This window comes from Taudactylus pleione, unplaced genomic scaffold, assembly GCF_031769625.1.
Source record: "Taudactylus pleione unplaced genomic scaffold, aTauple2 ptg000556l, whole genome shotgun sequence".
NCBI lineage: Eukaryota > Metazoa > Chordata > Amphibia > Anura > Myobatrachidae > Taudactylus > Taudactylus pleione.
The window spans coordinates 17,443,975-17,457,588 of NW_028284958.1; the positions used below are offsets into that span (position 1 = coordinate 17,443,975).

The window sequence follows — 13,614 nt, forward strand, 5'->3', positions numbered from 1 at the left end:
CATCTTCTACGTCAGCCACTGGCTCCCCCATTCCCAGGCGTCACCCACTGCCTCTCCAACAAGGGTGTAGCTTGTGGATACGGCATTTCATTATAGGCCAAGCCCCATGCTGTGAGGCCACACTCACTTTCCTGTCTGTCATGGTGCCCTCCCTGTCATATTGTTCTGTATTTGCCCCTGGCTGGGGGGCAGGGTGGCATTTGCCCCCTAGGCTGGTGCAATTATGGAACTTTGGGCTGCAGAAGTAGCCACAGGCCGCAGGAAGCCTTCAGCTGCCCTCTTCATGCTTGGCACCAGGAGGCAGGTAAAAGATACGCCTCGGCATCCAATTGTCTTTATACAGTATTATAACACAAAACATATAATCAGAGAGACACACACTCCATTTTTTTTTCTGATCAGTATGAGACAGGCTCCGCCTCAGTCCTGTGTCATACATATTAACAATTACTGAGACACGCAGGTGGCCTGATTCAGAGCCGGACGCTATTTACGGACGGTCGTTCTAAAAAAGGGGCCGGATATTTAAAGTGAGCGCTCGCTCTTTGCGGTGTGTTGACGCCTCTATGTCTGAACGAGCATTTGAAAAATGCGCTCGCTATTTTGTAAAGACGCCCCTTTGCCGTTCGCATCACACGTCAACTCCGGTATTTATTAGATTAATCGGGAACATCGAAAGGCATCTGAACTGCTCGCAGTGGCTGTGGTAGGATTTTCTTACCGCTATCACTGTGAGCAGTTCAGGCTAAAAGACAACCAAGTGACGTGGTCGATGACGCTCCTTTACTAATTATGCACTCCCATTAACCACCCTTTTGACCGTTTGGCACGCCTGCGTTCGGATCTCCACTCCCCCGTTTTCAAGCACCTTCCCCTGTTACCACCCACAAACGGTACATTCTGTCAATCAAATTAGCAGCCCCTCGCTGTTTTACGAGCGCACGATTTCCGACCGTAATGACTGGTTTGTGCATGCGCACTTGTGCGATCATCGCTCAGAGCGAATGAGCGGCCACTTACAAGCGGCTCTGAATCAGGCCCATAGTCCCCTTTTGTATGGTTTCAGGAAATCGTGGTAAACTCCATGTGGTACATATGGAAAGAACACATAATAAAAAAAAATATTCTCTTAGATATACAATATATCAGTATACAGTATCAGGTTCTGGGAGACAGTGGATTCCGGACTCTACTGTCAAACCTTACCAGGTTGTCATCTTTTATTGCTTCATTGCTTTGTGTTTCGTTTTGTTTTTTTGTATTAAAACGACATTTTTGTGGCTACATACACCATTCTTCTCTTTTATATCATGAGGATGAATGATTGTGTGATAAGCTGATGGGGAACCGGAATATACACAAAGAAACCGTTATGAGCACCTACAGTATATACTGGATGTAAGTAAGGTACGCTGTACCTTTTTTCACCTGCTTTTCATCTGCTAAGCGGATTTATTGGGAACTAACAGGGAGGGAAGACAAAGATACCCAGATAAGCACATACTCACATCGTGGCATGTGAGTTTGGTACGCGCATACTGAATATATCCAGCTTTCCATCTTCTTAAAATATTGGACTGAGTTGATATACATTGTTTATCTAAGAGATTTTTTTTTGTATTATGTGTTCTTTCCATATGTACCACATGGAGTTTACCACGATTTCCTGAAACCATACAAAAGGGGACTATGTACATAAGAAAGGATTAAGATACTTTTGAAAAAAGGACTGTGTGAGAGAGAATGGGTGACTGTGTGAGAGAGAATGGGTGACTGTGTGTGTGAGAGAGAGAATGGGTGACTGTGTGTGTGAGAGAGAGAATGGGTGACTGTGTGTGTGAGAGAGAGAATGGGTGACTGTGTGTGTGAGAGAGAGAATGGGTGACACTGTGTGTGAGAGAGAGAATGGTTGACTGTGTGAGAGAGAATGGGTGACTGTGTGTGTGAGAGAATGGGTGACTGCTGTGTGAGAGAATGGGTGACTGTGTGTGAGAGAGAATGGGTGAGTGTGTGTGTGTGTGTGTGTGTGAGAGAATGGGTGACTGTGTGAGAGAGAGAATGGGTGACTGTGTGAGAGAGAGAATGGGTGACTGTGTGTGAGAGAGAATGGGTGACTGTGTGTGAGAGAGAATGGGTGACTGTGTGTGTGTGTGTGTGTGTGTGTGTGAGAGAGAGAATGGGTGACTGTGTGAGAGAGAGAATGGGTGACTGTGTGAGAGAGAGAATGTGTGACTGTGTGTGAGAGAGAATGGGTGACTGTGTGAGAGAGAATGGGTGATTGTGTGTGAGAGAGAATGGGTGACTGTGTTGGTGTGTGAGAGAATGGGTGACTGTGTGTGAGAGAGAATTGGTGAGTGTGTGTGAAACAATGGATGACTGCTGTGGGTATGCAAGACAATGTCTGACTGGTATGTGTGATAATGGGTGACTTTTATACACCTGCATAATAGCCATATCTATCCTCAGTAATGAAAAACAAAAGACGGGTAAACTGCATTGAGCAAGCGGTGAATAATTGCCATGTGAGCCGCATCTATTCACTTAAGAGAGGGACTGGGGGAATTCCCAGCAGCTCTCGGAGTGCTGGGCATGCATCCAGTGTGACAAAAATGGGGTGTGGCTCATGGGTATGGCTTTTTCCGTGAGACTACGGGCACTTAATATTTTCGGGCGCGTGCAACAATATGCCTGGGGGCTAGGGCCGGCCCTGCACACAGGGGAGTGGAAAGGGAAAATAAAGTCTTCTGGCAATAACTAGGACCAGCTGGCACTGGCCAGCCAGCGACCGCCAAGCTCCAGGAGCAGATCCCTTCTGCTTCAGCAGAGCGGAGGGAGCCAAGATGGTGGACGGCCCCCGGCAGTGGAAGCAGGCACCAGCAGTGAGAGGGTCTCAAGGCAAGAAGCAGGACACCTGGAGGTGGGTAGAGTAGCCTCCGCCTCCGGGCAGGCACACGGTGATAGTAAAGGTGGGCAGTGCCACCGGCACCAGCGTCTTCACCCCCGCCGGCATCAGGGGGGACTTCCGCAATCCAGGTCCCGGCTTGTAGGAGGATAGCGGGCTGCGATCCGCGAAGAGGTAGAAGACTGCGATCGCCACCACTCGATAGGTGCCCGGTGCAGGACCCCGAAAGTACACTTTAGGGGCCACAAGGGACTGTCAGAAGCACAGTAAGGCGGGCAGGAGAAGGTTTATGCCGGGAATCCTTGAAGGGTGCGTCATCTCGATATGGCTGCCAGGCCACGCCCCAAGTATAAATTATTTTATTCTGGCATTTATACAACCGTTCCACATGAAGAAACATAGGAATGAGGGTGACGGAGGAGCAGATAATGGAGTGGGGAGAGTTAGAGGGGAAAGAAAGCAATTGGCTGAGTCTGGGGGGAAACCATCCTCCATTCCGTTATGGCCAATTTATTTTTCTCTTTTGTATTTATTGCTCTCATTATTAAGTAAGCCCATATATTATTCATTTTATGTCTCCAGTTTACGATAGCCGGACCAACTAGATTGTCCTCGATAAGTCCACTTCAAGATGGGCGCATGGGTAAGTTAATAAAACCAATTTTATTTATTTAGTACCAATTATTTAAATCATCTTATATGTTCTGAAAGATTCTGATTGGTGTTTCAGATCTCAACCAATCAGCTTTTGTCATTGAACTGTGGCATTAGAACACTGTAGCAGCTGTTTAATCATATTGGGGCCCATTTATCAAGAATATTTATGAGAAATCCCCCGAAAACTTCAGTTTTCAGCGGATACCCACAAATACTAAGTATTTCCAGAATATATTTTTCAAAGATATCTGCTGCGATCCCCCGATTTCAATCGCAATATTCCACACACTGCAAAAGAGTGATCCCTAGGGCCCCTCTCTGTCACTCTCCGCTCGCACATGCGCGGTTAGCAGACAGCATATGCAGTCTACTTCATTAGCGATCACTTTAAGCTCTCATGACAGGGACCTCTTCCCTCATGTGCTTCTCTTTACATTTTCTTCTACTCTCTACTCCCCATTAGGGCACCTAACACGGGACTGCCAACTCACGGCAGCTTATTGTGAGTGCTTTAATCACTATTTCAGCAATGTATATAAGTCGTGTCCTTGTCCTGCACTGTAATGTACTGTAAGTTACTTGTTTCTTGTTCACCTATTAGTTCTATGTACTATGTAAGGGGCTGCGGAACACTTGTGGCGCCATATAAATAAAGGATAATAATAATAATTTACTTTTACACATCATATACAGTCAGTTGCATAAATATTGGGACATTGACAGAATTTTCATATTTTGGCCTCTATTCACCACCACAATGGCTTTGAAATGAAACAAACAAGTTGTGCTTTAACTGCAGACTTTCAGATTTAATTTGAGGGTAATTACATCCAAATCAGGTGAACGGTGTAGGAATTACAACGGTTTCTATATGTGCCTCCCACTTTTTAAGGGGCCAAAAGTAATGGGACAAACTAAACAATCCTATATCTAACTTTCACTTTTTAATATTTTGTTGCAAATCCTTTGCAGGCAATTACAGCGTGAAGTCTGGAACGCATAGACATCACCAGACGCTGGGTTTCATCCCTGGTGATGCTCTGCCAGGCCTCTACTGCAAATGTCTTCAGTTCCTGCTTGTTCTTGGGGCATTTTCCCTTCAGTTTTGTCTTCATCAAGTGAAATGCATGCTCAATCGGATTCAGGTAAGGGGATTGACTTGGCCATTGCATAACATTCCACTTTTTAGCCTTAAAAAACTCTTTGGTTGCTTTTGCAGTATGCTTCGGGTCATTGTCCATCTGCACTGTGAAGCGCCATCCAATGAGTTCTGAAGCATTTGACTGAATATGAGCATATAATATTGCCCGAAACACTTCAGAATTCATTCTGCTGCTTTTGTCAGCAGTCACATCATCAATAAATACAAGGGAACCAGTTCCATTGGCAGCCATACATGCCCACGCCATGACACTACCACCACCATGCTTCATTGATGAGGTGGTATGTTTTGGATCATGAGCAGTTCCTTACCTTCTCCATACTCTTCTCTTCCCATCACTCTGGTACAAGTTGATCTTTGTTTCATCTGTCCATAGGATGTTGTTCCAGAACTGTAATGGCTTTTTTAGATGTTGTTTGGCAAACTCTAATCTGGTCTTCCTGTTTTTGTGGCTCACCAATGGTTTACATCTTGTGGTGAACCCTCTATATTCACTCTTGTGAAGTCTTCTCTTGATTGGTGACTTTGACACATATACACCTACCTCCTGGAGAGTGTTCTTGATTTGGCCAACTGTTGTGAAGGGGTTTTTCTTCACCAGGGAAATAATTCTTCTGTCATCCACCACAGTTGTTTTACGTGGTCTTCCGGATCTTTTGGTGTTGCTGCGCTCTCCGGTGCATTCTTTCTTTTTAAGAATGTTCCAAACAGTTGATTTGGCCACACCTAATGTTTTTGCTATCTCTCTGATGGGTTTGCTTAGATTTTTCAGCCTAATGATGGCTTGCTTCACTGATAGTGACAGCTCTTTGGATCTCATATTGAGAGTCCACAGCAAGTGATTCCAAATGCAAATGTCACGCCTAGAATCAACTCCAGACCTTTTACCTGCTAAATTGATAATGAAATAACGAGGGAATAGCCCACACCTGTCCATGAAATAGCTTTTGAGTTGATAGTCCCATTACTTTTGGCCCCTTAAAAAGTGGGAGGCACATCTAGAAACCGTTGTAATTCCTACACCGTTCACCTGATTTGGAAGTAATTACTCTCAAATTAAATCTGAAAGTCTGCAGTTAAAGCACATCTTGTTTGTTTCATTTCAAAGCCATTGTGGTGGTGAATAGAGGCCAAAATATGAAAATTCTGTCAATGTCCCAATATTTCTGCACCTGACTGTAGATCCTATAGAGCCAGTACATGATTTCTTACTGCCGAGATAAGCGAATTATCGGGTCTAAAACCCTATAATTAATCGTCCCCATTGTAAAGTAAAGGAATTACTTTAGAATGTGATCCATCTTTTTTTTTGTCGTCTTTTGTTTATAAAACCAAAATACTCTGTTTTGTGTCATACCATGAAAAGATCACAGATGGCGTGTTTGCTTAGCCAGATTTATCACTGTAGACTTTTAACAAGCAGAAACATAACAAGATATTAATCACACAACAAATAAATGACATTTGTAAATCATATTAAAATGCAGTAAAGTTACATGTAATAAAGACAGCCACAGCTTGCCCTCACATTCATTATTTCATTAAAATATAAATAAAATAAAGCCAAACCCTCCACATGACCCTTTCCATGTGGTAAGAAATGCTCTGCTCTCAAAATACACTGAGAGGATGGATTTATCAAATGGAGAGAGGTAAAGTACAAACCAATCAGCTTCTTACTATCATTTTTCAAACAAAACCTGTAAAATAACAGTTAGCAGGTAAGTGGTTGGTACTTTGTCTCTCGCCACTTTATCTCTCTACAAGCTTTGATAAATCTCCCCCTTAATTTGCTATTACAGCTACATTGGCTGTTTCTGATTTCATTGAATTTCACATCTAAAAGAATGACAAAGAACCCATATGCTGGGAAAATGGCTGGAGAATCCTGAACCTGATGGGGTCACAGCCAGAGTGCCAATTGAAGCTGATTAGATTGCAGACCAGGTAGCCCAGGGTAACAGTGTTTAGGAATTGGGGGACTGGCGAGCAGGTAGGTACTATTACAGTTGACTCTCTGCACAGTACCACTATATAAGTGCACAGCACCGAGCTACAGTTTCGGGCGATTATTAGATACACTTATATTCAGGGATTTCAACTCAGATCAGCTTGTTCTTTGTACATTTTCAGTTGTCAGTCAGTAGTACATTGTTTTCCTATGTCAAGTTTTGATGTTCAGTGTTATTCCCTCTTACTGTTTTAGTGTCAGTGGGCATGAAAGTGAACTGTCTGGCCGTTAATAATAGCAATAATAATAATGCATACTTTGTACAGTGCCAAATCATTTAGGACAGTATCTGATGCATTGGGCGTCTCTCTAACCTTCAGAAGTACCGTACATTAGCCTTCACCACAGTAATAACTTAAACCCATACATATAATCCAAAAAAATAGACATCTATCTGTAATAACATATCAGCAGGCGTTTTAAAAAAGCATACAGTCAAATTAAGTTTTGGAGGGGCGAATGCAGCTGTAAAGACACTTATTGCCTATTACTTATAAAGAGCATGACATTTAAGATTGATGTACCCAGCTTCCAATAGATGTGCAAATAGCATAACTTGTCCAAATACTGCTTGGTGCATCTTTAGGTGCAACCATGGGTTTCACCAATTGATTGTCTGTCAGAGTATGGCCACAGATTATGCATCTGAGTTCACAACCACTTCAGCAACACGCCTGCAACACTCCCATAAAACGGCCCACCTCTGTGCGTCCGCATAGCTACTTCCCAGGAACGTCCAATGCATTTTTGAGATTGTGCATTTCAATCGTAACTGCTACTCAGACTCTGAACGCATGCACAGTAGAAAACAAACGCTCAGCAGCAAGCAGCATCGGCATTGCGGCCAACTCAGGCCCACTGAAACCAATGGCAATCAATCATATTGCAGCTGTTTGTATGACTTTAGTTTACATTTGATCGCTTATAATTACTTTTCTTCTTCTTCCACTAGGGGACACTGGAGCTCAAGACACTGAGGTATAGACGGTGGTAGAGTAGAGCCTGGCACTTTAAATAATTTAGAAGTGTGACTGGCTCCTCCCTCTCTATGCCCCTTTAGCCCCAGTTTAGAAATTGTGCCCGAGAGAGCCGGTGCAGTGTGGGGCTGTCTCACCGCCCATTAGTATTTTCTTTCTTTTATATTATATTTTACTAACCATTTTCCTGTGAGGACAGGCAGACTGTGGACTGTGGCAGCCTGCCTGCTACGTGGGAGCCGCCGGGAAGGGACTGCCACGGCTACTGCAGCCTGGGTCCGGTGCCCTGAGTGGGGGGCCTCTGCTTTGAGACACCTGTCTCTGGGAGGCCCGCCACAGCTGGAAACTGCTTGTGTCCGGGTTCCTCTCCAGCCCCCTGAGCCCAGCATCCCGGCCTCAGCAGTAATGTAAGTATACCACCGCTCCTGAGTAGCAGGAGCGGTGGAGAAAGACAGGGCTCAGTGACAGCGTGCTATTATGCAGCTGTCACACAGGGTGTCCACAGCTACCCCCAAACCATCCTTCCACCCGATAGTAATGGGTGGAAGAATCTTACAGTCGGTAAAGATAGTAATGGGTGGAAGAATCTTACAGTCGGTAAAGATAGTAGTGGGTGGAAGAATCTTACAGTCGGTAAAGATAGTAATGGGTGGAAGAATCTTACAGTCGGTAAAGGTAGTAATGGGTGGAAGAATCTTACAGTCGGTAAAGATAGTAATGGGTGGAAGAATCTTACAGTCGGTAAAGATAGTAATTGGTGGAAGAATCTTACAGTCGGTAAAGATAGTAATGGGTGGAAGAATCTTACAGTCGGTAAAGATAGTAATTGGTGGAAGAATCTTACAGTCGGTAAAGATAGTAATTGGTGGAAGAATCTTACAGTCGGTAAAGATAGTAATGGGTGGAAGAATCTTACAGTCGGTAAAGATAGTAATGGGTGGAAGAATCTTACAGTCGGTAAAGATAGTAATAGGTGGAAGAATCTTACAGTCGGTAAAGATAGTAATTGGTGGAAGAATCTTACAGTCGGTAAAGATAGTAATGGGTGGAAGAATCTTACAGTCGGTAAAGATAGTAATGGGTGGAAGAATCTTACAGTCGGTAAAGATAGTAATTGGTGGAAGAATCTTACAGTCGGTAAAGATAGTAATGGGTGGAAGAATCTTACAGTCGGTAAAGATAGTAATTGGTGGAAGAATCTTACAGTCGGTAAATATAGTAATGGGTGGAAGAATCTTACAGTCGGTAAAGATAGTAATTGGTGGAAGAATCTTACAGTCGGTAAAGATAGTAATGGGTGGAAGAATCTTACAGTCTGTAAAGATAGTAATGGGTGGAAGAATCTTACAGTTGGTAAAGATAGTAATGGGTGGAAGAATCTTACAGTCGGTAAAGATAGTAATGGGTGGAAGAATCTTACAGTCAGTAAAGATAGTAATGGGTAGAAGAATCTTACAGTCGGTAAAGGGCTGTTTAATAGGTAGCTGGATTTAGTGACAGCTGGGTCTGTCACTATGGAAATGTTCCCCGCTACCTCTGCTGTTAGTACACGTGGGGGGTTAGTTAAGACACCCGCTGTAAGTGGTTATACGGGGATTTGTTCATTTTACAGCCACGGCTGTCACAGTAGAATGCCTGCTTCCCTCCTCTATATAAGAGAGGGAGACCGCGCCTCCAGCTGCGCCCACTCCTCCATCAAAGGATGCTGCTCCGCATTGGTGAGTGACTCTAAGCAGCACGGGGAGTTTACTGAGTGCTGTCTGTCAGATAGCGCAGCTCCGCCATTTTGTAGAATCCTGCTGTCTAGAGGAGGGTAATGGCCCCGGCATGCATCTCCACCTTCCGGAGTATGCGCCTACAATTTCTCCCCGCCTCCTCTGCGTTCCCCAAACACAGGCAGGTGACAGGGAGCCAAGTGTTTCTAAAGGCAGGGGTCGGTGTGGCGCCAGTCTCTGATTCAACACACCCCAGTAAGCTCCCTTATAATGCAGCCCCGCCATTTCTTTGTGTAGGAGGGGCACCACAGGCTGATACAGATAGCAGCGCTATTAGTTTTGGTGATGAGAGCTCCTACTCTTCTTCTCACTCTGGAGAGCTCCCGAAGGGCCGGTCACCCCTGACCCCTCCTATACATTGGCACAGCATAGGTGTGTTCACATATTTCACGTGGCCCCGTTGTATCTAGCGCTCTGCACAAAGGCAACTGGTATGTATGTAGGTGTGTGTGTGTGTGTGTGTGTGTGTGTATATTAGTTTTATTTTATATAAAATATCTATTGTGCTCGCTTCAGCAGCACATATACTAAAATTGGAATCTTCCCCTATATCTCCACAGCCATCTGTGCTTACCTTGGGAGGTATGCATATGTCTCTGTATAGATATTTAACTCTTGTGTGCTCGCTTAGGCAGCACATACAATAACAATAATTGTGACGCTGTCCTCCCGGATCAACCCTACTCGGGAACGTGAGCTCCCCGAACGTGCTGGCCATCACTTTTGCCCAGAAGTAGAGGCTCGGGCGCCCACATCTCTAGTTCTGTGCTAACTAGAGGCATAGCGGCGGCATGGCTTATCTTATAACTCTGCTCGGAGTGGAAGGGTGGGGGTCTTGCGCTGCGGAGCCACCCACTGGACAGGTCCCTTTTTATAAGCTAGAAGGACTCTGTCAGTAAAGAGAATCTTGCAATTTTGTGAAGTGTTACATGTAATCAGCGTGTTGTGCAGTGCACCACACATGCATAGTATTTCCATTGAAGGGGGGCACTACCATAGCTGATATTTTCTGTAGGGGCTGGGCACTCACAACAGCCCGCCATTTCTAGTGCCATTTCTAATGCTGCAGGTATACGCATACCTTTAGCTAAAGATATTATAGCCTAGTGGGCTAATAGCAGAGCACACTATATCATAGCTCACTTTTAGGAGACAGTACGTCTCCCATAAGAGTGTGGATTTTGTTACAAACTTCTGCAACACACACACACACATATATATATATATATATATATAAATATATATATATATATATAAGCAATGAAATGGGCGGCACTCCGGTCAATAAATTCCTTCACACACTGCAGTAATGATCAACGTTTCGAGGGTACTTTATTCCCTCGTCATCAGGATAAACAAATACATACAAAAAGCTCACCTTAAATACCCGCCACCTTCACCATGTGCAGCGCCGGCTCACGGGGAAACAGGAAGTCGCACCTCAGTGACGTCATCCGTCATCACCCGTCGCCCTGGCAACCGCTCTGTGCATGTATAACAAAAAATGTGTATACATAAATAACAGCGCAATGCAGTATCATAGGGAAATAATCAAAACGGAATAATCATTACAATCGAGCAATACATAATTAATGGCACATCTTATAAATGCACTTGCACATAAAGCACTGGCAAGCATGCCACAAGTTTAAAGCTGTCAGAACACTTCCCTAGGCTGACCAATACTGCTGATAGGCAATTTTTTGTCTTTTTAGCTGTTACAATGAAAATGTATTTCATCCATATTCGGGAGCCTAAGTAAAACAATGAAGACCCATGCTTTCATTCAGGCCACGAGGAGATAAGGTTCCTAGTCTATGGATCCAGCGGGTTTCACAACGTAACAGTCTCGCTGCACGGTCACCCCTACGCAGAGTTTCAGGGACATGGTCAATCAAAAAGAATTTTCAAAGTAGCCAGACCATGACCGGCAGCCAGAAAATGTCTGCAACCGGTTGGTCACTACTTTTATTCACTAGAGCCGCCTTAATCGCAGACCGATGTAAGGCCATTCTCTCGCGAATAGTACGTTCAGTCTTACCCACATAACTCAGTCCACATGGACAGGTTATGAGGTAGACAACGAACTTCATAAGGCAGGACAGTCTATGTCGAATATAGATTTTGCCTCCACTGTGTGGATGACTAAAGTATTTGCCGGTTTGCATATACCTGCAAGTCAGGCAATTTAAGCATCTGTAGCAGCCCATTTGCAATGATAAAAAATTCGAAACACTACTAGAACTGACATTTGGCTCGGAAATATCAGCACGCATGACACGATCCCTAATACTACGTCCTCTGGTATAACAAGACATAACACTGGTCTCTTGCAAACCCAGATTGTCATCAGATTGAACGATAGGCCAGAGTTTCTTGGACACGCTATTAATCCTGTTACTAAATGGATTAAAATGGTTAACCCAAGGTACATACTTCTTTTTATCCTGAACACGTTTAGTGCTTAATAATGACTCACGTGGAATGGCCATAGCCCTTTGTTTGGACTTGACCAATGATTCATAAACATAACCACGAGCCAAAAAATGGCGGGTATTTAAGGTGAGCTTTTTGTATGTATTTGTTTATCCTGATGACGAGGGAATAAAGTACCCTCGAAACGTTGATCATTACTGCCGTGTGTGGAGGAATTTATTGACGGAAGTGCCGCCCATTTCATTGCTTATGTTGTACCTGTGTTACCGGGCTACTTGGGAAGGCACCTGGCATTAAGATATACCAGCGAGGCAGTGCTGTCCATTTCTGGAACTATATTTTAGCAGCTGCACTATCACGGAGAGTGACTACTGCTTGGACACGAGCACCCTATTGTTTTGAACTATCCTCTACTGTAAACCTGTATGTCAACAGGTGCCTGGCTGTGTGATCATGGCCGAGTCAGAGGACACGAGTGTGGTGGTGGACAATGTGAAATTAGCCATGCAGACTCAGGGTATTATTCTGAGTTTTTCCGAGTCCGAGGCTGAATCTATACTGCTGGGACAGCAACTAGCTGATGAGATGGAATGTGTGTCATTGGATCAGTTATACAAAGATTGGGTATATTTAAAGCAGAAGGATATTGACTTTCTATATCATGGGATCACATTGAGTGACTATTATAAAAACAAAAGGATCCCCAGAGGGTTCAGAGTGCATAATGCACCCACCATCGGCAAATTTAATGTTGCTTTTTGCAAAAGATGGATCGGGGTGCTTAATTAGTGTAGTTTCGATTTAATGCTCCTGGCAATTGAAGAATCTACCAGGGAGCTCAATTTGATTAAAGCAAGAATTGACTCTTTCGAAGCTATGCATAAAACTTCCTTTGAGGCTGATATATCTAATAATTGGCTTGATAAATTGACAAATCAAGTGGCAACCTATAAGAGGGAGCTGATTGCATTAAAAAAGAAGAAAATCATTAAAGTCAATTTGGACTATGAACAAAATCGTGTTTACCATTGGGTTGGTGCTGGAGCACGGGAGAGGGGCCAATATGAGAGGGGTCGTAATCAGAGGCGGAGGATGCCTTACAGGAATCCCGCTACTGATTCATCATATGAGATACCATCTACTAACGACTCTGATGGTCCAGGACCTCGCAACTTGGATTTGCCTGCAGTCCCTTTAGTGGTAACCACCCGCAACAATGCTATCGCCGGTTTAGGCGACACACGCGGAGGGGTGGCCAGAGGGAAAGGCAGAGGAAGGGTCGGCAGACCTCCTCTGTTCAAGAAACGCTAATTTTTTATTTGTCCTCTCATACCCTTACAGAAGATGAGGTACGGGTCCTGAGTAAGGGCTTGTCCTTCGTGCCCACTACCTCCTTTGATGAGCTCCAATGGGAGGTCGAGAAATATAAACTTACTCGCCAATTACGCCGATATGAGCATTTTAAGGGATCCACGAGTTTTGAAAATGTTCCTAACGATTGTCAAATACCTGTACAGTTACGTAAATTGCTTAAGAAAAGCACTTTTGACCCTTGTTCTAACAATGCCTCGATACGTACCTTTTCTCGTATGTTAAATAATGAAGTTGAGTCCATAGTTAAGAACAAGGTCAATAGTGGTAAAAAAGTGTATCATAATCTATCTAAGGGTGAGCGTGATTCTCTGCATGACCTG

At 44.1% G+C, this 13,614-nt stretch overlaps 1 protein-coding gene across 2 annotated transcripts in view; it reads left to right on the forward strand.

The window, feature by feature from the left end:
- The window catches only part of RNF212 (ring finger protein 212), a 90,181-nt gene that overhangs the window by 60,271 nt on the left and 16,296 nt on the right, over positions 1 to 13,614 (forward strand). Inside the window, exon 9 of one of the 2 annotated variants that reach the window (XM_088452709.1) lies at positions 3,485 to 3,545. The exons of the other annotated variant lie outside the window; for it this stretch is intronic. Coding sequence (XP_088308835.1) covers positions 3,485 to 3,545 — 61 coding nt within the window. The remainder of the gene's footprint in view (positions 1 to 3,484; positions 3,546 to 13,614) is intronic. 2 annotated transcript variants of the gene reach the window in all.